Source organism: Tachypleus tridentatus, chromosome 9 (genome assembly GCF_004210375.1).
Source record: "Tachypleus tridentatus isolate NWPU-2018 chromosome 9, ASM421037v1, whole genome shotgun sequence".
NCBI classification, from domain to species: Eukaryota; Metazoa; Arthropoda; class Merostomata; order Xiphosura; family Limulidae; genus Tachypleus; species Tachypleus tridentatus.
Window position 1 is genome coordinate 105,934,049 of NC_134833.1, and position 27,061 is coordinate 105,961,109.

Here is a 27,061-nt window from a genome sequence, read left to right on the forward strand (position 1 = left end):
CCACTGTTACAGTTTTTTTCAAGTTTTCATCCACTCTCTAACGTTATCTAATGAAACTAAAAGATATGCATGAATCAAAATTTATACAGAGTAACTTTGTTTCTATGCCGTTTTTACATATATATTTTTTCTATCATTATTATAATGTACATTTTATGTTAATTGTACTTGTTTACTGAGTTTAAGATAATCTAACATTTGTAGAGAACAAACAACAAAAAGAAGACATGAACATTTAAGTACTCACTTTCAGCACCACAGCTGGTTATTCATTTCAGTTTGATATTTAAGGGATTGTTCTTAAGTTCTTGCATTTGATCATAAAAATGTATTAATTAAGCACTATGATTATTATATTTTGGCATATTCATCCATGTTTTGGATGGTTTGCAACTATAGTTTTTTCCAATAACATCAATTTCATTTTATCTTGCCAATAACTATTTTTATAAACATCAGAAATAACACCCATCAGTGCATGCCCAGTTGATTAGATTCAATACTAGTCGAAACTATGGTGATTTATTTACATGTGCATTTATATATTTTTTTTTACTACAAAAATACTGACCCACTTGGTTAAACTTCTGTGTTGTTGAAACTTGTTGAGTAAGTGTGAGAGAAAAAAACCAGTACAACCATATACATAATGAAACAGATACCCTTATAATTCCAAATTTTGAATATAGTACATGTAATATTAATAAATATTTTAAATAACCCGTATAAAATTAAACAGTGTTAAACCTTAAAATATTTAATTAAAATAGCTAAATGAAGATGTTTCAAAAAGTTAATACAGAAAAACAGATACTATTGACCAAATTTATGTAGTTTGAGCTTTTTTACACCATTTCTTTTCAATAATTACAATTATAAAATTCTTCCTTATAAATTCACCTGCTTTTCAAGCTCTTGCCTTAGAGCTGAAATAATTTTGTCCTTCTCATCATGCAATGAGTTGAATTGGTTGCTAGCTGCATCATCTTGCTTTTGACAATTAGTAATAGTTGTGAACTCTTCCATTAGTTTAGCCTAAATGGTTAAAATAGAAAATATGTTTTGATAAATTGTACCATCAGAGAAATATAAAATTATCATAGTATGCAGTATAATTTAACTGGTAAAGTTAAAAGAAAAGTAAAAAACAAATAACACTAAAGTATCATAAATCCTGGATAGTTTATTATCATTAAATAATTATTGCAAATATGTAGTTCTTAAAGTTTTCAGTGTAAGAAAGATGAGCAGAACTGTAAAAAAATAGATAAATAAAAAAATCCTGAGATTTCGTGGTTTTGTGATGAACTGATATGATTGTAACCATTGTCTGAAATGGACTTTTTTTTGCCAAGAAAAAGTAGAACATGTGTGCAGGGTTTATCACAAAAGAAAAATATAGTTATTGGTTCTGGACCAAGTTGGTAAACCAATCAAAATCTTAATGACTGCAAGAAGTGGTTGTGAATATGTCATCAATAAAATGGTCATAAAAATTGCACATTATATCCGAAAAAATAATGGTTATGCACAATTTTATCAAGCCTACAAAAAAAAACTGATCTATTTTTCTATCATATTTACTTTACTTTTTTTAATTTACTGAAAGAAAAAAGCATTCAAATGGAAAACATACAAGTACAAAGCAAACCATACTAATAGAAGTACTGTATTTGTTGATAGCTTAACTTCTGTTCACCAAATTTAGAAAACAGTTCAACAAATTAAACTTATTAGGAGATATGACTGCAACAATGTCTATGGTAAATATGAATCTTTCATCCTCCTGGAAGAAACTTTAGTGTATGAATAATGTCTTAAGTAATGCAAAGTGCAACTACACTACAGGAAAGAAAATATTTAGTTATGGGTGGTAACATAGGCTAAAAAAGCATACCACCATGCAGAGTCTTCTTCATTTTAGAAAGAAACTTAAAATTATAATGTGTAGGGTTATCAAAGTTCACATTTTTAGAATAAAATGAATTTTAAACAAGCACTTACCTTTGAAGTACTGAAAGGTTTTCATTGTTTGAATTAATGATGTCAATGAAACATGTGACCAAATATTTTCCTATTTTCTTCACACATACATTGTATGTGTCACTTGCCCACAACTTTCCAATTCTCACATGCTTTATTGCACAAGTATCATCTAATCTTATGTAAGCTTCACTTTCCTACTCAGGGGCATAGATCCTGGGGGGATGGGGGTATACATCCCCCTTCATTTTAGGTGGGGGGTATGGTGCATACAATCATCCCCCCCTACAGTTTGATCTGTTGAATTGTTTTATTGCATCACAGGCTTACAAATTGTGTGTTTGTGTTTCTCGTGTTCTTACCAATCGAATTACATAATTAAGCCTAGATGTAGGCTTTTTCAGTAGCCGAAATGTACATCTTTATTATGGGCGTGCTTCTAAGCTTTTCGATCTAAGCGATATTTCTTAAGTATCAGTCAGTAGGCCTAAGTATATATGCAAGTATCATAACAACAAGATTACTCTGTGACTGCATGTTTACAGCTTTCAGGTTCACGTAATCAGAGATTACCAATTTGCAAATTGAACAGTCCACATAAGTGGTTGCAAAAATCATCCCCCTCATCGGGTGTAAAAAATCTACACCCCTGTTCCTACTATAATTTAGATTTTATTAAAAGCTGCAGTCATGAAAAAGATTTGGTTGTGGAAAGGATGGAGAAAAGGTATTTAAAAAGTACTTGTTTGAAATGTGTTTTAATTCAAATCAGGTAGACTTGCCAGTGAAAAACTTAAAGCCAAAGTATTCTCATTGTAAAGAAGGTGGGAACCAATGAACAAGAAAAGAATAGAAAGAAAAAAACGTGAAACCACAAGCTACAGAGCAGAATGATAATAACCTAGACAACAAGAAATATGTAACTAAGCAGAATCAGAATAGAATTAAAAACCAGAAAATAATTTGTAGAACTGGACTTGAAGGAGAGTGAGTGATGTGAACCACTTTTATAAAAAGCCTGGACTTAAAGAAGACTCAGAAAGAAGACATTAAACTCAGCATGGTACCTCTTCACCTATGATGCTCTTCAACTTAGGTTTTTTTTTGGTGGTAATAATGTACTGAACCTGTGAAGTCAACAGTGGAATACAGATGATTGGACAAACACACTGGAAGAATACTATGTCTTTCTCCTGCTGTAGAAAGTTCTCACGAAATAGCCAGCCACATGTTATGAAAGAGCACACTAAAGAGGGAGTAGCCCTTCTTCACCCACATCAAATATGACCATTGAGTCAGAGAATCTGTTGTCACATCAATAGGTGTTCAGAGACAGGGAAAGATAAAAAAAATACCAAACGGTGGGCTCAACAATGTGAAGACAGTGAAATGGGAACAACAAAACAAATAAGTGAAAATATTGATGATTCCCATTCTGGCTGGAGCTGAAATATCTAGTGAATATGGCAATTATGTTCATGATATCTCTAATCTAAATAAGGATATGAAAGTAAGAGTGGGAAAGTATCATCAACCACCAGATGGAATCTGCTGTCCACTTCTAAAGGGCAACTACCACTCAAGGAACCCCAACATAAAAATGGTAGTTTTTGTCAAGGACAAACACATAGGTATATGTGACATGTAAGAGTCTTGAGTGAATGAAGCCATACATAGAGCCACACGATTTGTTGTTTTTTTAATACAATCAAATAATTTATCAACTGCAGACACCCCTGTGAACAGGGTGTGTTGGGCAATATAGAAATATTTGAATTGCTTAGGACAAATGCTAAGATTACAGAACATGCAAGACCTCTGACAAAATTAATTTATATAAATAGAAATTCACAATGCATGAGAAGAGCTTGAATTTCATTACTGTATCTTTCTTCTATTGCATTGTTTATTTCGAAGTTAAAATAACTCATAATCTCTAACACCCTAGAAACAGTTACCAACAGGTGTTGTGCAAAATATATATAAAAGGGCTGATTCCATGAGGCCTGAAGAATATCCATGGGTAACAAACAGAATCATCAAAGTTATTATTTTCCTTACCTCAAAATGTATTCCAGATAGACACACAGCATCCCACAGGCTAAGAGACTACCTTTCACACCTGCCAAGAAAATATTTTTGCATGCCATAAACCTTGAATTATTCTCCCACCTATACATGTGTTAATGTGGATCAAGCCAGTCTATCATGTAACCATCATCAGACTACAGCCTTCCATCAGCACATGGGTAACACATCTTCCATGCATAGTACACCCCGTATGTGCTAGCATTTCAATAAAGGCTCATTCTCGCAAGACAAAAGTAACAAACATAAAGTGGTAAAGAATAAGAATGAGAGATGGATATCTGTGTGAAATGAATTTTCAAATAAAGAAAATGTTACCTTCAGAAATGCTACTTACATTGATAAGATGGTGTAAGAGGCCAGTGTAGAAAAAAACAAAACAGTAAGTTCTTCTTGATATTAAAGCTTCAGAAATGGAGAAAAAACCAAAAAACATTGAGTGGGGTACTTGCTGGGTGGGGAGAGGCTCAATGAGCATCACTCAGTGGGAAACAACATCTTTCTGATACAGGAAATACTATTTGCCAAATAAAAATGATAAAAAAGATACCGTCAAAACAACCTTCTAATAGGTGCCAAAGTATGGTATAAGTTAGTGAAATGTAAAGTTCCTCACCTGGCCATCATCTCTCAGGCAGTTGGTTGAACATTATGGTAAAGTGTGGCTAGGCAATAAGCCAGGCCACACAGTGTTGGAAAAATACTTATGTGAAGTACTTAGCAAAATAAGCAGATGCAGTGAGAAGTTATCACAGATCTGCATCACGAGGAAAATACAAAACCCATTTAACTGGCAAAACTATTGGGAATGTCTTGATTCATAGTGTAACAGGGTGGTCTGTACAACATTTTTAGGTAACACACTAGCCCTAGTTCCATTTGAGGGGTGCTCACTCTATCTCATACCATTCATACTATAATAACCCAGAAGGAAGCTATCCATATCAACCACTCCCTCAGCTTTGGACTGAAGAAGCAGAGATTCTTCCTTTATTTCACAAGAAGAAAAAGGGAGGAGGAATTTGTATGAGGAAGGATACCAGAGAGGTACACGTCTGCATAAGATCCCACAGTGATAAATTATACAATTAGTTACCATGGATATGGTGAGCAAGTAGAAGCCATGTATGAGGGCAAGATCACACTTCATGCTAAATTATTTTTCTCGTGAAGTATGGTATTGAGGGTAAAAATATGCATACACACACACATATATATATATATATATATATACTCAAAACAGTATTGCTAAAAACTCATCTCAATTTCAGGCACTGAGCAAGAGCACATAGGTGGCTGAAAACTCTCTGTGCTGAAAAATAATAAAAGATGAAAGCCTTGGTGCCAGAAACTCCATGTATTAAATAAATAAAAAAGCATGATGAGCACACCCTGCATACAACTCGAGAAAGAACTCCAAACTCCAGTGTTTCATTAAACACTGAGTCAAGAATGAACTGGAGAGCCAGAGCAACCACCCCAAATCAGATGACTTCCACAGGAAAAAGATAAAATAGAGGTCAAAACAATGTATGCCACATTGGATGGGGCAAGTGGATATTAAATGCCCTTACAGTAATGAAACAGTGTGCCAAATAATGGATCCTCCAAGTAAAAGTCAACAAAAGCCAGTTGAGAACATACTATATGTTTTATTGAAAGAGACGATGAACTAGATGTGAACAAATTTACATTAAAACACCACAAAACAACACAATGAGGTACCTGAAGTCTATTTACCAAAAGGAATCACATCCATGATTTTAGCATTGTAAACCCATAAAAATTTTTGTGGCCCATAAGAAGACTTGTAACCAACTCGAATGGAAGAGTTGTGAAAGTAATATTTGACTCTTGTTTATGAACCAAAAAATGCAGGTGGAAACTCAAGATACGAAGAAATCATCTGAGACTTCAATCCTGGTCATCCACATACTAGGAGAGTATCCATCTCAGAGTAGGAAAACTGTCCACAGGGAAGAATTAAATGAATAAAGCTGGACCTAGTGGGAATTATCTATGACAGGTCACCAACCTTCCATCTTTGTAAAAGTGACAAAAAGATACTATTAAAACCTAAAAGAAGCGTCAAGGAAATGTGACATGGCATTCTATGTGAGGTTTATAATGCAGTAGTCTGTAACAAAAGGAATTCACAGGTGCTCAAAATACCATGGTTCCATTAGACTGGAACAAGTCACCTTCAAGACCCATGACAGCCAGCCCTCAGAGAGAGAAAAACATTGAATAGTGACAAGAGGATTAGACACAGGAAAGCAGACAATGTCACAAGACTGTAAAGGAATGTAAACCTGGTAAAGGAAATGTGACATGGCATTCTATGTGAGGTTTATAATGCAGTAGTCTGTAACAAAAACAGGTGCTCAAAATACCATGGTTCCATTAGACTGGAACAAGTCACCTTCAAGACCCATGACAGCCAGCCCTCAGAGAGAGAAAAACATTGAATAGTGACAAGAGGATTAGACACAGGAAAGCAGACAATGTCACAAGACTGTAAAGGAATGTAAACCTGGTAAAGCTCCCTGGTCCAAGTGGAAAGCAAGAAACCAAAGTGAGCAGAAATAACTCCAGATAAACTGCATTATCTCAAGATTTCAAAGTTTGAGAAACATCTACAAAAATTCTCTTCATGAAAAAAAAGTGAAACACACAGGTCCCTAAAGAATATTAAAGTAAATGACAGAAAGTAAAACATTCCAACAAAATAATTCTAGAAATAAAGTTATCTGGAACTAAACACAACAAAAAATAAAAAAATCTAGGGTTAGGTGAAAAACAAGTATATGTAAGTTTCCCCAGAGTTGGCAAAATCATGACTGGCCTTAGATCATGATGTAAAAATGAAACATGGACAAATATGTAGAAGTTCAGTAAGTCTGAAACAAAGACAAGGAGATGGAAAGCAGGAGAGGAATAAAGAAGGAAAAATAGATAATCCCCAAGTTGAAAGATGAAATTCAAGTAAGTGTAGCTTATACAATAAGGTAACTTGATATTCAGCAAAAAAATAACTTGAGAAAGAGGAGACAAAAGACAAATATTTGCATAACCTTACCAACAAAGGATGGGAATGGGATTACTTGATTATTTGGGAAGAGAGACACAGAAGACTGGGTAGACTTAGCTATAGCAACAGAAGCAGGTGATCAGAATGGAATAAACCAACTGGTACTCAATGGCAGTTACATCACTGACTGTCAGTGGCTCCAGTTGTCATTAGTAATGGTTAATTCCTACTGATGAATGTCAGAACATCTGGAGATGTCAGAAACATGGAAGTATGAATTTGTAATCCAAATGATCCACTAAACTGTATTGTGTTTCAATTTGGTCTGGTATGTTTATGGTACATGGGCTTTGATCAATGATATATTAACAAATGGGAAGATTACAACACCTGACATCAGGTTAAAACAAGGGAAATAGTATTGTCAAAGAAATCTTATCACAGACAAGGGAACATCAAAATTAAAATTTAAGATAATTTGAATTGAAGTTTCAAATAAAATGTTTAAAATATTTGCAGCTTTTTTATGTAATGACCAAGAAAATATAAGGAAGAAAAGCTAAATCAAATGGTAACAAATATTCAACAATTATACAAATTCTTAAGAAAAAAATCACAGAAAAAATTAGCATTTGTTGAAATAATAGTGCTCACAGATGTATAAACACATGGAGGATGTATTGCTCTACTACTGATGAAAGCCTTTATTCTAATACTGATTATAAGTTTGTGTAATCCAAATAAATACAGTAGGGATGAGAGTTTCTTTCAAGTATTATGGTGTGTACAAAAATTTTTTTAGTGGATGCACCAGATATTAGCTCTTAGTTTAGAAATGCTACTCATATACACACGGAACTAAGAATTATTTATTTAATGAAAAATTCTTAGCTTTGTTTATAGAAATTTTTAACTTAGGAACAAGGTTATTACAGTCATGCTTTATTTGGAAGAGTATGTGCAGTTTTGATCCTCTTACTACCAGAATAATATCAATATATTGTAAATAGTTCAGAAATGAATTACTAAAATGATATCTGGTTAAGTCACTACAAGGAAAAGCTTTCAATTTTGGAATTTTTTCTTTTAATGAATTTTTAGACTTGTTCTCTTTGAATCTGCTTTTGAACATATCCTCTTCAGGTTGAAAAGTTGTGCTTTTTTTCTGTAAAGGTGGAAACTTATGGGGATCTGATGCAGGTGTTCAAAACTGTTGGAAGTGAAATTAGTTCCATATAAGTAATCTCAATAACTGATAGAATAAAATGGTTGGAAATATGATTTAATAGGAATTGTGAGTTTAAACTTATAAAGTCCGGAGGAAAACAGAGGTTTTTAATCAGTTGTATTAGAAACTTATAAAATACCTTTCCTGATGGTGTGGTATGTGTAGTTTACTTTCTTTTGTTAAAATTTTCAATTATAATTTACTGCCTGGGACAAAGATACCACTTACACCCATGGTCTAATTATCAGTTAGTTTTGTGAATAAAAATCATTACCATAAAACACCAGCCTTTCAGCTTGACAAGCCTTGTAAAATGTTGTTAATGCATTAAACAGTTTTACTTTTAATCCTACCAAAAATGAAACTTACCTTTTCTTCTGCAGCTGATGCCCTACGTTCAGCTTCTTCTAGTCTTGTTTCAAGTTCAACAAGCTGTTATAGAGAAATTTCAGCATTTAAAATATAGAAATGTTTTTATTCAAACATGATATTTAGCTACATTCATCTGAAAATTTAATGATGTATTTTGGAACTGTTTTTATACCTATGATACTATAATCTGAAAAATATGCTTTCCAAACATTACTTTCTCCTGTTTAAACTTTCTTACACAGCATATTAAAGATGGGTTTCAAATAAGTTTTTATTCTTGTTTTCAACATTTCTGTAAATATATGTATATATATTCGCTTGAAAATTATCAAAAATAACACTGACAGTATATCATAAAGTTCAACAAATACACCATAACACTTTAATTTATGCAGTTTTGTGGATTGATTAGATGGCTACTCGTGCCTTTACGGTATGCATTTTTATTCTTAAGGTCATTTATCTGGCGATTACGTAATACAAAAACAGTTTATCTACTAAAACAATAGAATCAAGAAAACTTTAAGACACTAATGCGGAGTAATATGAAGTTAATTATATATGTTATTAATTCATATTTGACACGCGTAAAAGTGTTAATCAAGTATTTAAAATTTTTCCCTTCTGGTTAAAGTGTACGACCGAAACAACGGTATGCAAATTCCATTTTTTCTAGAGTCCAAAACGTTGTAAAGTTATTTGAACGACTGAAAAACACTTCTTCCAGCACAACGAAAAGTCTCACTTACGCTCATCAGATTGTACAAATATTACTTTGCTTTTTTCTCTTCTAATATGTTAAAAATATTAATAGCAACACATTTTTATGAATTTAAATATCATAACAGTTGTTTTGGTTTCAATAACGGATTTTTTATAATTCAGCTATGCAGGGGGCCTGGCATGGCCTAGCGCGTTAAGGCGTGCGCTTCGTAATCTGAGGGTCGCGGGTTCGCGCCCGAGTCGCGACAAACATGCTCGCCCCCCCAGCCGTGGGGGCGTTATAATGTGACGGTCAATCCCACTATTCGTTGGTAAAAGAGTAGCCCAAGAGTTGGCGGTGGGTGGTGATGACTAGCTGCCTTCCCTCTAGTCTTACACTGCTAAATTAGGGACGGCTAGCACAGATAGCCCTCGAGTAGCTTTGTGCGAAATTCCAAAACAAAAATCAGCTATGCAGATTTCGATAATAACAATCATTTTATTTATTTATTGAGGCCCGGCATGGCCAGGTGGGTTAAAGCGTGCGACTCGTAATCTGAGGGTCGCGACTTCGCATCCCCGTCACACCAAACATGCTCGCCTTTTCAGCAGTGGGGGCGTTATAATGTTACGGTCAATCCCACTATTCACTGGTAAAAGAGTAGCCCAAGAGTTGGGGGTGGGTGGTGATGACTAGCTGCCTTCCCTCTAGTCTTACACTGCTAAATTAGGGACGGCTAGCGCAGTAGCCCTCGAGTACCTTTGCGCAAATTAAAAAAAAAAAAACATTTTATATTACGTGAAGTTTTTTTACAAATCGAGGAAAAACTCTTACTTGAGTCAAATTATTATTTCGCTTACCTTAATGATCATGTTATTATTATGTCTGGGTTCTAGAAAGATCGATAAGACAACCACGTCGCGATTGGTCTATAGAAAACCATAGCCAATGGTTGTCAGCATTTCAAGCATAACAAAATGTGACCTGATTTGAATTAATATTATTCACTTATGTAAAAGTTCGTATGAAATTTGTTCGTGATACAGAAAATTAAGTACCATTTTCGGATTCACCATACAGTAATTACCGTCGAACATGTAAAAAGTTCAAGACAATAAAACCATCGTAGGCCTGTGTAATTAAGAACTAGAATGTAGTTATTAAGAAAAAGCTAAATGAAACAAAATCAAAATTATAGAATTGAAGCCACAGAGTAATAGCATAGGTTTATTTAAACGGTGACGAAGAAAAACAGGTGATAAACTTAATTGGATTTAACTAATTATCGATTACACTTTTGGTGCTAAAAAAAAGGTGACACCGTTTGACATCATAAGAAATCTTCCATACAATATTGAGAGCTTCCTATTAACGTCATTTTCTAAAACTGTATCTGGTACATGGATGAAGATCAGTAAGTGATATTATAACGCTTGATTTTACTATAAATTTTTGTTGGGCGATTAAATAAAACAAACTGTATCCAAAGCTAAATAACTTGAGAAATATAGATTCACTCATCAACCTCATACCGCAGAATTACGCTATCACATAATGCAGTTCTTTTCCTCACAAACCTAGTAGTGCCAATCAAATTTTACAGTTGTACATTTCTATCTTATAAAAAACGTCCCTGCTGGTACAACGGTGAGTTAACGGATTTACGACGCTAAAATCAGGGATTCGATTCCCCTCGGTAGACTCAGCAGACAGCCCAATGTGGCTTTGCTAAAAACAAAAACAAAAAAACACCCTACGAAAGAAAATATTTTAGTTAGGTTTTTGCAACTTAATCACCAATAGCGAATTTTTAAAAAAAAATAAAATCTGCAAAATCAAAGAAAAAAAGATGTGTTTAGCGACTTAAGGTTATCTTTTTTTCTTTCAGTTCAACCAATAACTGATCAATAAAGTCATTGTACATGGAAATATTGTAACGAGGCTATATATTTAATGTTGTAGTTTATCTAGAGAACGAAGAAATCCTATAAATTTCTGAAGTTAATATCAAGTTTTCTTCTAGCACATTCTACGTATTTTAGTAATACCACGTTCTATGAAGTGTTGTTAAGTTAGTTAAAGAGTGTGGAGAGTGATTTTAAGATAAAGAGTGGACCAGTTTAAGTTAGTTATTGCAGTTGCTTGTACAAGTTAATTAGGCCCGGCATGGCCAGGTGGGTTAAAACGTTCGACTCGTAATCCCCATCACACGAAACATGCTCGCCATTTCAGCCGTGGAGGCGTTATAATGTCATGGTCAATCCCACTATTCGTTGGTAAAAGAGTAGCCCAAGAGTTGGTGGTGGGTGGTGATGACTAGCTCTCTGCCCTCTAGTCTTACACTGCTAAATTAGGGACGGCTAGCGCAGATAGCCCTCGAGTAGCTTTGCGCAAAATTCCAAAAACAAAAACAAACAAACAAGTTAATTTGCTAAGCATTAGTTAACATTATTTGTAACATAGGCCTGCAGCAATTTACAGAAGTGTAAAAGTGTTTAAACTTGTAGAATTATGAGGAGAAATAAAGTATTACTTGAACTGGAGGTTGAATTATTTTCACCATATAAGATAAAAGTAGTCGCCAACAAAAGCCCGCTAAAACAATGGTATCGTAATTTGATACATCAATCTCAGAACAGAACTTAAGATATATTTGAAATATACCGTATTTTCCGGTTAATAAGCCGAATCGCCGAATAAGCCGAGGCCAATTTTCAGCTCTGAAAATGAGGGTTTTTGCTTATTACCGCCCAATAAGCCGAAGCCATTTTTAAGAAGTTAGAAGTTTCTTCAAAATGATTTCTTATTCTCGTTTCAGCGTCAGCATGCATGTTGTGTGTGATCATTGGCGTTCTGTAGTAATGCAGAACGTGTCGTATTGAGACAGAGATGGAATCAATATGTCATTCGTTATTGGCTCCACTCAATGTAATTAGGTAACCAATGAAATTCCAGAAACAACGTTTCACTGTAGTCGAAACGTGCTTTGCTGATGGGACAAAATTACCGCCTATGGTAATTTTGAAAAGAAAAACATTTCCTAAGAAGAAGAAATTTCCGAAAGGAGTGATCGGCCAATAAGCCGACCCCCAAAAATCAGGTCCAAAATTTAAGGCCAGAAATTCGGCTTATTAGGCGGAAAATACGGTAACTACTTCAATTGTTGAAGATGGCTACCATGAGGTCAACTGGTGACATTTAAGTGTTATATAAGATGATGAAGTTAAGATTAGGAAGAGCGCGAAAAAAAAGATTAAAAGACCAGGAATGAGACAGAAGATTAGTAAGGGTAGAAAACTTTAAAATACAAAGAAGAATGACACCAAAAACTAGAAGAACATAATATTGGAAGAAAGAGATAAAAATAAAAAGAAAATCGGGAAGGCACTTAATTAAAAGAAGATCAAGGTGTAAGAGACGAGAATTTGAGAGAGCAGTTACAAGTTTATAATCAATTAAATATGATTGAGGATATAACTGACGAAACTATTGTAGGTGTACAAAAAGTTTACAACAATAAAATCGAAAAAGTTGTAATGTCGAATACTAAAGAAATACCCAGAGCAAAGTTCGGAAATAAGGTATGAAAAAAAGAACTTATCCAAACTTGCAGAAGATTTGGAAAGGCTTGCCCATCATCTTACCCAGATGTTCCTTGTGAAGTGGTAGATTTTATAACATGTGACCAATTTATAAGATGGTCTAGAAGAACTGAAATAATTAACCAGACAGCTAGTTAAAAAACAACAAAAAAAAACAGAAGAAATAAGCCATACGATAATAAATGTTTTAAGTGTCTTGAAAGGGTATTTAGCCAGGAGCTGCAGGCAAAGGCCTGTAAGAAATAACAGTTATTTTCAAAGGACACCAGAAAGACGTTACTGTTAAAATTGTAGAACCTGTTACTATGACCTAGACTCTAAGAAATTAACAGCTGTTACCAAGCCAAGGAAACATAGCCCACCTATATCAAAATAACAACACAGAGATAAAGAGACATCAGTAAAACAAAAATCTGTTAAAATCTTGTCAGTGGAAATCCACCTTTCTGAGGAGCCCAATGTTCTTGTTGAGACTAGTTCCAGAGGATTCCCAAGGTGGGGACTGTCAATGAATTCATCCTACCACCTACCCAAGAAGGGTCTCCATCAGGAAAAGTAACTCAGCTACATGTACACGAGTTTATTCTTTGATATATGAATATACCATGCATTTCAATATTTTTGTAATGTTAATAATATTTATTCTGAATTTGTTATTTATTGTATAAATGTGCAAGTTTCATACAGCATTTGGTTGAGAAAATCATGAAGTTAATTCTGTTCCAGTTGTCTTTGTTATTCTAGAGTAGAAAATGTCTGTAATATCAGGGGAAGGAAAGATATTGTTATAATACTGTATGCTCCCCGCAAGTACAGCAGTAAGTCTCCGGATTTACAACGCTAAAATCAGGGATTCGATTTCCCTCGGTAAGCTCAGCAGATAGCCCGATGTGGCTTTGCTATAAGAAAACACGCACACATAATACGGTATGTGGTTCACGAATGTGGACAGCAGTGTTCTCCAATAGTATGTCATGTCATATATAGAGGTCATAATTTTATTTAAATGGGATTGACTAACAGTGATAAATGTAAGAAACGTGTTCTGATAATATAATGATATATATTATTGTTATAAAACATAATCAACCCTCAATTAGCTCTCTCTTTCTCAAATTCAAGTTCTCAGTTTGATAAGGGAAGTTTAAGTCTCTTTATGGTAAACAGAAATACCCTCGTAAAATTTAACTTAACTATAACATTAAATGATTCTTATTAAATAACTTCATAAGTTGGTAGGAGAGTGCAAAGAATTAGCTGTTTATAAATCTCTGCTTTTAGTCCTGTGTATATTAATTTTATCATTTTAAATATAAAGAAATATTGTTTTCACCGCGTGTTTTTCATTGTATCTAGTCTCTTTGTATCTAGGCACTTATATGAGTAGAGCTTCGAAAGATGTAAATGAAAAAAGGGAAAATGAAAATAAAAAACTTTTTTAAAACATTTAATAGGGAAAATGTAAAAACTATGAAATTAGCCTAAGTACTAGCTGGTCAAAAGTTTAAGACCATACCAAAAAGAAGTCCTAAACAGGGTAAGAAATGCCCAACAAGAGGTCTCAGTAGTGAATCGAACGACCGTCATTGCGAAGAACTGCAAACATTCGCTTTGGCATGGTCGATATAAGCGTTTGCAGAAGGCTGGTTAGAATGTTATTCCAAGTGGTGAAGATGGCTTCACGAAGATCATGCACTGTTTGGAATTGACGTCCATTTCTATAGACTTCCCTTGCCATCCACCCCCAAACATTTTCAATAGGGTTCAGTTAGGGCGAACACGCTAGATGGTCCAAAATAATCACGTTATTCACCATGAAAAAGTCCATTGTCCTGCGGGCATTGTAGATTGCAGTGTTGTCCTGCTGAAAGATCCAGTCATTTCCACACAAACGAGGGCCTTCAGTCAATAAGGATGCTCTTTCCAACATGCCAATGTAGCCAGCTGCTGTTTGACGCTCCTGTATAACCTGAAGCTCCATTGTTCCATGGATGGAGAAAGCACCCCAGATCATGATGGAACCTCTTCACTGTGTCGTGTATAAAATGTCTCCAGTGGGATATTCTTATCGTGCCAGTAACGTTGGAAGCCATCTGGACCATCCAGGTTAAATATTTTCTCATCAGAGAACAAAAACTTCTTCCACTTTTCTACGTTTGTTTGTTTGTTTGCGCTAGCCGTCCCTAATTTAGCAGTGTAAGACTAGAGGGAAGGCAGCTAGTCATCACCACCTACCGTCAACTCTTGGGCTACTCTTTTACCAACGAATAGTGGGATTGACCGTGACATTATAATGCCCTCACGGCTGAAAGGGCGAGCATGTTTGGTGCGATCGGGATTCGAACCCGCGACCCTCGGATTACGAGTCGAACGCCTTAACACGCTTGGCCATGCCGGGCCTGCTTTTCTACGTCCCATGTTTGGTGCTTCTCAGCACAGTTTAACCGAGCTGTTTCGTGGTTTGGAAGAAGGTGTGGCCTTTGAAGACGTTTACGGTTTTTAAAGCTTTTCTCTCGTAGATGCCGTCTTATTGTTCTTGAGCTGCATTCTTCATTCGTAAGTCCTTAATCTGGTTCGACGATCGGCTAGTGTCTTGCCGGACAACCCGTCGAATCCTCCCGCTCAACGCCGGTGAAATTTTTTGGGCCGACCACTTAAAATTCTCGTTCTGTATCTCTCAGGGTCTTTTAAGAAATTTGCAACAGCAATTTTTTTTTTTTACCCAATCTCACTAGCGATGGCACGTTGAGAGAAACCTTGCTTTTGCAGCTCGACAATTCTGCCACGTTTAAACTCTGTCAACTTTTTAGCCTTTGTCATGTTTTTACCCAATGTAACACAGGAGATGTCAGTGGGAGATATTGACAATGCTAATGCTTGAACAGAAATGACTAAATTTTGTTACATGTTTACCGATTAACGCTTCGTTTCAGTATGGTCTTAAACTTTTGATCAGCTAGTATTTAGGCTAATTTCACAGTGTTCACATTTTCCCTATTAAGTGCTAAAAACGTTTTTTTTTTATTTTCCATTTTCTTATTTTCATCTTTCGAAGCTCTACTCAAATAAGTGGTTGAGTCTAACAACGCAAAATGTATATTTTTTCTTTATTTTCATTGGCCTTAAGATTTTGGCCAGTAGTGTATCTGTTCAAGCATTGCATAGCTCAAGCAAATGAAGAATGAAACTGTATTTATGCTAAACCATACGTAGACACACTAGTCAAGTCGTCAGATGCAGCACCTATGTATTTCTACGCGATTAACCAGACTGTCGAAATGAGCATGTGGAAACTATGGTCCTCGTACACTAGAATGTAAAATCAGTAGGGAGTAGTGGTATGCTGTTGGCATGACAGCCTTATGACGGAGTATTCTGCAATGAAAATTATGCAGCAGGATTACTGGCAAGTTATATGTCTGTCAGATAGAGTATGGCCTGTCGTGGCGAAATAGACTGTAAAGATGTGGTAAGTTTCCAAATTTGTTTAAGTATAATATACTCAACCTCTGTATAATGAACACACAAACAAATGTTATTGTTGTACTTTCATTTAAATTTTACATTAACATATAAACACATAACGTTTGGCAATATTAGTGTTAACCTAAAAATACATAATGTACGGTAAAATATATATATATAGATTTAATCCACTGTAAACAAGAAATCCTTGAAGTTTAGAAAAAGAGATAGATTTTAATGTACAAAATTTGTGAAATAGAGGGTGCTTTCGTCCAATATTTCAAATCTGGGAAGTTCAAAATTTGTAACGAATATGGATATCACTTTATAGATAAGAGTGCCACTGCTGGTACCCCATACCAGCAGAACAGTGTTTCGGCATGCATCGTGTGCTTGTAAGCTATCATATACTTTCTGATAGGCTTGTGTTTATAGAATAATACATTTTATTACAATCTCCTAACAAAACGGAAACATGGACCTTTATTTAATTTTGTAAGCTATTAATTACAATACTATGTTACACAAATTTTGTTCCTGGATAGTATGTGTTATTTCTTAATTGCTTGTGTTGTAAAAGTACAGAAAATGGCCATTATTCCCTTCAAACTTTGCTTTTGTGACCTGGATAATGAAATTTAGAAATTAATATATTTTCTATGCAAAAACAGGCAAATTTCCACATTTTTATTCACATATGGTCTGAAGAAAACAACATATGGATAAAGATTTACATGTATTTATACTAAAGTTATACAAAAATATTTAGAAGCGAGTAAATAGTTTTTCGAGATTTGCGACGGTAATGTAAATCACATTCACATATCAGCCCCCAAATATAGTCTCCCATCATGTTTTCGTTATACACTCCTTGGTGGCGGAGTTCAAAGTCCAGTATATCTTGGCGGAAGCGCTCGCCTTGCTCCTCTGAGTATACTCCCATGTTCTCCTTGAATTTATAAAGATGAACGTCAATGATATGAACTATCAGGGCCATCCTGCAGCCCATTTTGCCATAGTTCTTCACCAGAGCCTCAACTAGTTCCACATAAGTTTCGGCCTTGTGGTTGCCCAAAATCCCCGAACCAGTGCGACAGAGCTGCTCCAAAATTTTTTTTCCTTCCTACTGAACTTCTTGGGGAATTCTGTGCACTCCAGGATCTTTATTTCTAGTCCAACAAAGACACCAGCTTTGACCTTTGCTTCAGACAGCTTAGGGAAGAAGTTTCGAAGAGACGTTGAGGTTGCAGACTCCTTATCAAGAGCTGTGACAATTGTTTCATAAGACCCAATTTTATGTGCAATGGTGGGAACAACACCATCTGGAGGTCCACTAGTGGCTCACACTTGACATTGTGCCTTCCCACAAAGAATTCGGTCTGTTATATCTAATGCTTCCTGTTGTAGCGCGCTGCAATGTCCCAGCTGTCCCAAAGGCAAAGATGACAGGGAAACTTGGTAAAGTCTACTTGGAGACCCAACAAGAATGCCACCATTTTGAAGTCTCCGATAACTACCCAGCCATACTCATCATACTTCAAGGTCTTGACGCTGTTGTATTTCTCTTTGAGGTGCACCAAAAGAGATTTGAATTTTAAAAGGGCTAAAATTTGTATAATATAGAATCTTACTATTCAAGCAAGCAAAAACTGTCCGTATTAGCTTCTACAGTTTTTTGTTGTTGTTTTTTGCAGTGCTCGCAAGTAAAATGAGGTGCACAGGGTTTGTCTTGATCCCCGACAGGCATGCTGTCACAGAGTACTTTTTCGCTCTTGTCTTGATAAATTGGCTACATACATAGCAGAATATATCTGGATAATGCTTGCAGCTTCTTGATACCATCTCTGATAAAATCAGATCGGTCTATGTGTTCACTTAGGCAGCTAGAACTAAATTGAAGTGGTGAGTGGTGACCCCCTGTATATATATTACTATGGAAAGTTCTAAAAAATTCTAAAAGGTTCTTGAAAATTCTCGTAAGTTCTACAATATTCCACAAAGTTCTTGAAAATTCTTGCAAGTTTGAGAAAATTCTCTATCAGCTCCTCAGTACTGAATCTACCTGGAATGCTCTGGAAAATGGGTAAATTTGAAAATTTCCCTACCCAGATCACAAAAGCAAAGTTTGAAGAGAAAAATAGGCCTTTTCCATTTACTTTAGGCATAAGCAATTGGGAAATAACACTTTCTGCCCAGGAACAAAAAAAAAGTAAAAATTTTATTACATAGTGTAATTAACATAAAAAGGATATGAGAAGAGAGACATTTCCTATCTGATTTAACTACAAACTGGTTCATTTCTCGTATGGTGACTAAATTACGACACATGTGCAAATAATTAACTATGGATCAAGTTTAATTAACTTTAGTTTTGAAATGAACACGTCTGACGAATAACGAATCAACTGGGCTACAAAATAATACATTTGTTAAGACACTACAAGGGCGATTAGTTATTCACGTATTATTTATCTATCATACAATAAAAAGTTAGAATATTTAACATAACATTGTTACATAACCGGATTAACGCGTGTGTGTTTGTGTGTGTGTTTTCTTATAGTAAAGCCACGTCGGGCTATCTGCTGAGTCCACGGAGGGGAATCGAACCCGTGATTTTGCGTTGTAAATCCGAAAACATACCGCTGTACTAGCGGGGGGGCGGGATTAAAGCACAGGTCACCTAAGACCCCTCTAGCCACCTATGTAAAAAAAAAGTTTAGTTCGTAAAACTAGCAGAACGGAGGCAAGAGTGAGTTATTATTATTGTCACTAATGCCATTATTTTTATTCTCAAATATTACCTGGGCCAAGGGACCTACTAAACCTTAAGCTGGCCATACACGTGTGTAGCATTAAACGATGAATCTACATTTGTTTCTTGTTGAAGTCGAGTTACGGTAAACAAACATAACAGGTTTTTAATAATTATCTAGCTGCAGTGTTTAAAAAAAGTTCTATATTCACTATGGTTCGTCTAATATGGTTAGTTAGCTTCAGATAGTTTCTACTAACATACATAAGTAACGGAAACCACCAACCGAAGTTAAAAATAATCATGTTTTGTTAAATAAATATTAATTCTGAAAAATCCATGTCAAGTATTGGGTTGAGGAATAAATCATGAGCGTTTTTTCAGTTAACAAAATATATTCATAAATGAAACGCTTTCGCAAAATATTTCATGTCATTTGGTAGATAATTTTTTGCTCTAATAGATGGTGTGTTTGATTTTCATATGTCTTTAATTGTTGCTTTCATGTTCAGCTCATTAAATGGAATGTCAAGTGGACAAAATCGAGCATTTTCGACAACATCTGCTTTTCGCATTTAATTTCTTGCAATTTCGTTTAAAACAATGCATACTATATACCTAGGTATTACATGAAATAAAGTATCATAATAAATGTTTTGGGTGTAATGTGTTCATGCATTGAAGTATTGTACAGTCTTGCATGTAATGCTTGAATGAAATTATTTAAAAACGCTCACGAATTATTCCTCAACCTAATAAATGCAGACTAGGCGTTAAGGTGCTTGACTCACAATCAAAGGGTCGCGAGTCAGAATCCTCGTTCCATCAAAGATGCTCGCCCTTTCAACTGCGAGAGCGTTATAATGTAACAGTCAATCAATTATGCGTTGGCAAAAGAGCAATCCAAGAGTTAGTGGTGGGTGGTGATGACTAGCTACCTTCCCTCTAGTCTTTCACTGCTAAATTGACGACAAGCGGACAGTTAGTGCAGATAGCCCTCATGGTAGCTTTGGGCAAAATTCAAAACAAGACTTATCAAGTAACTGAAACTAGTTTCTCAGCGGACTAGCAGTAAGTGTACAGAATCCCGATGCTCAAATCATGGGCTCAATTCTTGCAGGGTACAGATAACCCATCGCGAGCTTTTCACGACGAAAACAACTTTAACTAATGTGAAATAATTAATTATGTTTCCAATTTATTTATCAAAGTGTAAACTTTTATGCACAAATAACTACTATAAAATGTAACTTACAATAAGAAACACAAAAATAAAATATGATAGTATTTATATGATAATAAAATAAATGCAGAAGTCAACTGCAAAGCAGTCAAAGTTACTTCTTACTGATGAGGGTTCCTTCTTTCACTTTTCAATGTTTCCACTGTCCTAAAAATAGCAGCGGAAACGACAGAGGGAGCCTTACAAGCTACACCCGAGTAAGAAACTCACATTACTAACATACGTTGAAAGGGAGCTGTGTTACTTTTCAAAGTTAATTTGGTTGTGCAGGGCAGAGCAGAAAAAAAAAAAAAAAAGGTATATATTTATGCCAATGTGACTTAAATTGCAACGTCAAAACCTTTAAAATAATAAAAAGTTATATAAAAGTAGCACCAAACACTAAACAAGAGCACCTCGAAACTGAACAAAATTTCTTTGTGTGTGTATGAGAAAAGGATCACAATATTGTTAAGTCTAAATGTTCGTATTTTTTAATTATATCCCGTCTTCACTCCAGGCGCTGCATAATTTATAAATTTCTTCCTTTAAAAAATATACAATAAAGAGTTGTAAAAATCAAACTCACGCCTTATTTTCAGAACCATTCCATTCGAGAGAAAAAAATAGTTTCAGTTTATTATCTATATTTCACAGCAGGGGCTGGAGAATTTATTAATTTCTTCTTTAAAAAATATATAATAAAGAGTTTCAAAAATCAAGCTAACATCTTATTTTCAGAACAATTCTATACGATAGAGAGAACTTAAAATAACTTGGTTTACTTTCTGTAGCTTATCAGTTAGTATTATACAACAGAAACTCGTTATTTTAAAACCATGGATTGAAGTCAACTTGAGTGATTGGTCAGTTTTTCGATGATTGCATTCTTCTGTGCTTAATTATCTATGTAATGGTCACTAAACCCCAAAATAAAATATGACATCACAAGGGATAACTTAAATAAAATCCCCATTATGGCTTAAATACTATTTTTCTCAGCCTCAAGATTGTCGCTTTGATTTAATTTTGTTTGATGTATTAAAATAAGACACATAATTTTAAGTGACATAAAATTATTCTAAGTAAAATATGCAAAAAAATAAAAATATTTTAAGTATGATACAAGAATAAATGTACAGTTTCAAATAACTTAGGTTTAATGACTCGATTATAGTATGTGAAATACAGAATTTGAACTAACTCTATTTTCATATTTTGTTTGTACTAGAAAAACTGTAGAATTTGAAATAAGTTTTGTTTAATGTTTGTACTATAATAGAAATAATGCAGAATTCTAACCGATCTTTTTCATTTTTGTATTATTCTAAGAAAACGGAATAATTTTAATAACTAAACGTTTATATTTTATACTATACTGGATGAATTAGAGAATTTTATTACCAGATAAGAGACATAACTTTAATTTTAATACCTTACTAGAATGGTTATAGAAAGTGAAACATCTTTGTATTATACAGGATAATTTTTAATAAATTTTGTTTTTATGAAAATAAGTGTGGATGTGAATTTTATCCAAAGAGAATTAAATAATTTGGCCTGAAGCTTTGGCTGTAGTGTTTAATATAAGAGGTTCAAGTTGTAATATTTTTTGTAAAATAAATATGATCCAACCACAGAGTGTAAACTTAAGATTTAAAGCTTTTTGGTAGATAAAATAATTTTTAATTGAATGTATGTTGTTTTTTTCTCTTTTGATTGAAAACCCATTCAACAAAGCTAACAAAGCTGATCTAGTTCTAAAATGTGAAATACATATTGTATATAACAAAGAAAAACATTTATTTCTAGCAATTAAAAATTATATTTAATTTTGTGAAATATTATAGATTATAAAAAGTTTGATACATTTTCTGATTTCAAAAATACTACAAAGTTGGCTTGAGATTTATAAAATTGAAATCTACCTTGTTCCTTAGAAGTTCTCTGATTTTTGTAGCTTGTTCACGAAAACGTTCTAAAGACATTTCCAGTTCAAAACAACGCTCCTGCCAGTTGATCTCTGAATTGTTCTGCCACATGGTAGCACTATTGTTGGAATTACACCCAAAAAGTGAACTATCTATATCATCTTCACTGGAAGCCTCAAGTGATGGGAATGAAGAAAACATAGAATAAGAAGTAGTCAAGTGGTCATACGGTGATGGTGGTGGTGGGCCTGAAACTGGAGGAGCCTCCGATTCTGACATTGTTTTATACCACTATCTGCAAGAAAAAAATTAAAGTTTATTAATTAAAGCTTTAGGTCTAATAAATTTAGATAAATGACAAACTAAGATATGTTCTATGCATCAGCTTCCTAGACTATTAAAATGCAACACCATAATCAAATTAAAAACAGTTTCCATTTGGATTTCAACTTCACCAGTAAATTTCTTATATCATTAGCTCCATTACTTATTTTTGTTCATTATTTCATTGTTCAGTAACAGAAACCCCCCAGTGCCACAACAGTACGTCTATGGACTTACAAAGCTAGGAAACCTGTGGTGGGCAAAGCACAGATAATCTATTGAGTAGCTTAATTACAAACAACCAGTCAGTAAAAGAATAAATTTAAAACCCACAACTCTCAACATTTTCATCTGTTACCCTACTCTTCACTTATGTCCAGTTACATTCAATAATCCACTGTTCTGTAACAATTTCATTTGGATGCAACTCAGATTTTTTTTTATAACTTGCACTTCTTTCTCTACTTTAATGTTACTTGTTTTTAATAGTTTTTCATTTATCCAATAAAGAATTCAATTTTTAACACACCAATCAGATTACTTTGTTTTATCATATTCCATTATTAATTTTACTTATTGATGAATTCACCATCTACTAACACTATTTCTTCTATGATTTACACCCTTCAGAAATATATTCAGTTTGCATTTTTGTTGGTTTACTGCCACTCCATGGTGGCTCAGTAGTAAAATTCAAGGCCTATAATGCTAAAATTCGGGATTTGATCCCCATGGTGGGCACAGGACATATAATACATGGTGTAGATTTGTTCTAAAACAAATAACTTACATTTTTACCTTACCTTTTATCCCACTCACACTAAACTTAGTTACATTTAACAGATGTTTATGTATCCAGGTAAACATTTAAAATTATTGAATGTTTATTTTTTAAATTATATGCTTAAAATCTCAAAATATGTTTGATTAATGTATTACAAGATATTTTTTTATTATTTCAATATAAAATGATTTTGTAAACAAGTAAGTATTAGCTAATTAAAGAAATTTTCTTGCAACTCAATTTTACAGACACATTTTCAAATAAGTAAACAACTAGTATTGTCTCCACATAATCCAGAAATAGATAATTATTTTCATTAATTTATGTAAAAAAAACAGTAACTAAAGAAATATCATGTTCAGTATTGTATAAGTAAAAAACATATCATTTCAACATCTTAATTCATCAAATAAAGATTTATATTATAAGAATAGCTATTTTACAAGCAATGTACAAGATAAAAAACAATGACTCAGTCCACATGGCATTCATAGTTCAATATTAACATTTATTTACATTGCTTCACTCTAGTTATTAAAGATATATAGTTTCACATGTAGTTTATATACATTTATAATCCTAAATTATGTAAAATTATTTATATTATTTCTTTTTTTTTTTTTGTTGTTGTTGTTAATTTCTCACAAAGCTACACAAGGGCTATCTGCACTAGCCATATCTAATTTAGCAGTGTAAGACTAGAGGGAGGATAGCTAGTCATCACCAACTACCACCAAATCTTGGGCTATCATTTTACTAATGATTAGTGTGATTTACCATAATATTATAATGCTACCATGGCTGAAAAAGCAAGCATGTTTGGGATGACTGGGATTCACACCCTCAACCCATAGATTGCGAGTCGAACACCATAACCACTTTTCCATGCCTGCCCATTTATTTCGTACTTTTTCAAAGTGTCACATCTTAACTACAGAACTTGTAAGGGCCATTTTGTAAAAATCTTGCTCTTAAGTTATTTTCACCTCATCAAAAGACATTTTAACAAGAGTTGCAAGTTCTCAGTCAGATCTCTAATAGTACTGAAGACAATTTTTTTTCATAATAAAACTCTGGGCACAAATACAGAAAATGGATATGTTAAAAAGAAAATAATAAGGCAGTTTTTCTCTCTTTCTCTGTACTTTTATTTTTAAACTGATAGTAAACAAGCCATGTTCTCTCTTTCATTTTTACTACATGACCAGATGAAGATAGCCCTAGTGTAGCTTTGCATAAAACTCAAACAAATTACATTGAGAGTAGAGAAGTCAGTTTACCTGTCTTTTTTTTCTAAGTAAGAGTAAATAAGCCAGTTATTCTATTCATATTGTTTGATTACATAAATCTATCAACATTATCAAAGAGGCTAGTTTTCATTCATATTCATATTACATGTACATAAACTGATCTGTTATTTGTAGTATGCCAGCAAGTTTTATTTGTATAGTTATCACTTATATCCCCAGTATTCCAGATATTAATAAAAACTAAGCAGTGTTAATTTACAAATGCACTTACAGTTAAGTGGGTTATTATTAAGATGTTTCACATGTTATCTTAACTTTTCTTAGCCAATAATCACCTTCACCAAATGATCAGAGGTGTTAAATAAATCTGATTTATTTTGATTACTTCAGCTTGTTTTAGAGAAATTAAACTGCATAGTATTAGCAAACAAGCTGGTCTTCAGACACTGTCATTGGATTATAACGTGGATGTTAGATATGTATACTTAGGCAAGTTGGAACATACAAAACTTTAAGTGTAGGGAAGTTGTCAATAAATAAAAACTGTCTGACAAACAATAAAAAGCTTTAACATATTATTCAACAGTTTCACACATTATCAAGTACCATAGCATACCTTCAAAACCACACAAAATATTTATTAAATTGTTTACTCTGTATTACACAGTTATAAGTAATACAAATAGGAATGTTTCAGACATTAACCAATATGCACATTATAAAAATAAACATAAGTTACTGACAGTGTATTGTTTAGAATTAGCCATAGAATTAATATCCTTTATTTTGACTGACAAAATCAGCGAATGCATGAAAAAATACTAAAAATTGGTATTAGCAAAATATTGTGGGGGAGACAGTGGTATTGTGTCTCAAATTTAATTACCGGGGCACATGCCCCCTGCATCCTGGTTCAGAAGAAAGAGAACCTGTAATTATTAAAAACAATGACTTAACGTTTGATGGGGAAGATTCCGGTTTTTGCTTACTTATTGCTTCATGTAATTGTTAAGCCTAAATTGACCTTTGTGTAAAAACTAGCCCTCAACTTGGTGTTGTTTACCGCTTACTTTTGCTAATAATCTGTACACTCTTCTCGATTAATCACTCTTAGTAAACAATCTAAGATTTCTTTGTCTAGTTTTAATTCGCTCGCTTTATGTAATGACTCATACACTAACATAAATTGATATCTTTTAGTAAATAAACCAGTATTCCTTTGTTGGTGGTTATAGGGCTCAATTCGCAATTTAGGAATTGTGAGAACGTAACCCGTCACCGGATGATAAAATTTAATAGAATGGACAGTCTATCAAAGAATACCGTCACCCAATATTTCGCTCTTTTGACCGTGAGCGGCCCGGCATGGCCAAGCGTGTTAAGGCGTTCGACTCGTAATCCGAGGGTCGCGGGTTCGAATCCCGGTCGCACCAAACATGCTCGCCCTTTCAGCCGTGGAGGCATTATAACGTGACGGTCAATCCCACTATTCGTTGGTAAAAGAGTAGCCCAAGTGTTGACGGTGGGTGGTGATGACTAGCTGCCTTCCCTCTAGTCTAACACTGCTAAATTAGGAACGGCTAGCGCAGATAGCCCTCGAGTAGCTTTGCGCGAAATTCAAAACAAACAAACAAACTTTTGACCGTGAAGCATTACAATGTGATAATTCCCACTATTCGTTAGTAAAGATTACTTCAAAAATTTGCGATGGGTGGTGTTAATTAGTTACCTTCTCTATAACTTATTACTTCAAAATTACGAACGAATAGCGCAAATAATCTCGAGTGGCTTTGCGCGAAATTCAGCAGCAATTTGTTTGTTTGTTTGGGAATTTCGCACAAAGCAACTCGAGGGCTATCTGTGCTAGCCGTCCCTAATTTAGCAGTGTAAGACTAGAGGGAAGGCAGCTAGTCATCACCACCCACCGCCAACTCTTGGGCTACTCTTTTACCAACGAATAGCGGGATTGACCGTCACATTATAATGCCTACACGACTGAAAGAGCGAGCATGTTTGGTGCGACCGGGATTCGAACCCGCGACCCTCGGATTACGAGTCGAACGCCTTAACACGCTAGGCCATGCCAGGCCCTAAATTCAGCAGCAAACCAACAACAAAACAAAAGACTGACAGTGTATTTCGGTTTGAATCTCTGTCTCCATTGCTCGGAAACAGAAATAACCGAGGGTACTCAGAAAATTGCTTTCTCTTCACCCCGCTCATGAATTGGTGTTTTGATGATGCAACCCGAAAACAAAAACAAAAAAAACGGCAAGCAATTTTCAGTGAAAGAGAGCCGATAACAGATACCCAATCATGTGTG

The 27,061-nt window shown here is 34.4% G+C and overlaps 1 protein-coding gene across 7 annotated transcripts in view; it reads right to left on the minus strand.

Annotated features, from left to right (window-relative positions):
• LOC143225970 (uncharacterized protein CG43867-like) overlaps positions 1-27,061 on the minus strand; it is a 129,881-nt gene that overhangs the window by 97,223 nt on the left and 5,597 nt on the right. For 5 of the 7 annotated variants that reach the window (XM_076456241.1, XM_076456239.1, XM_076456237.1 and 2 more), the window contains exons 2-4: positions 22,378-22,675; positions 8,700-8,762; positions 901-1,035 (exon numbers count right to left, since the gene is read on the minus strand). In XM_076456241.1, coding sequence (XP_076312356.1) covers positions 901-1,035; positions 8,700-8,762; positions 22,378-22,659 — 480 coding nt within the window. In that variant the 5' untranslated portion in view covers positions 22,660-22,675. Of the gene's footprint in view, positions 1-900; positions 1,036-8,699; positions 8,763-8,874; positions 8,963-22,377; positions 22,676-27,061 lie in introns of those variants that run through there. The other 2 variants (XM_076456243.1, XM_076456242.1) reach the window with 2 other exon arrangements.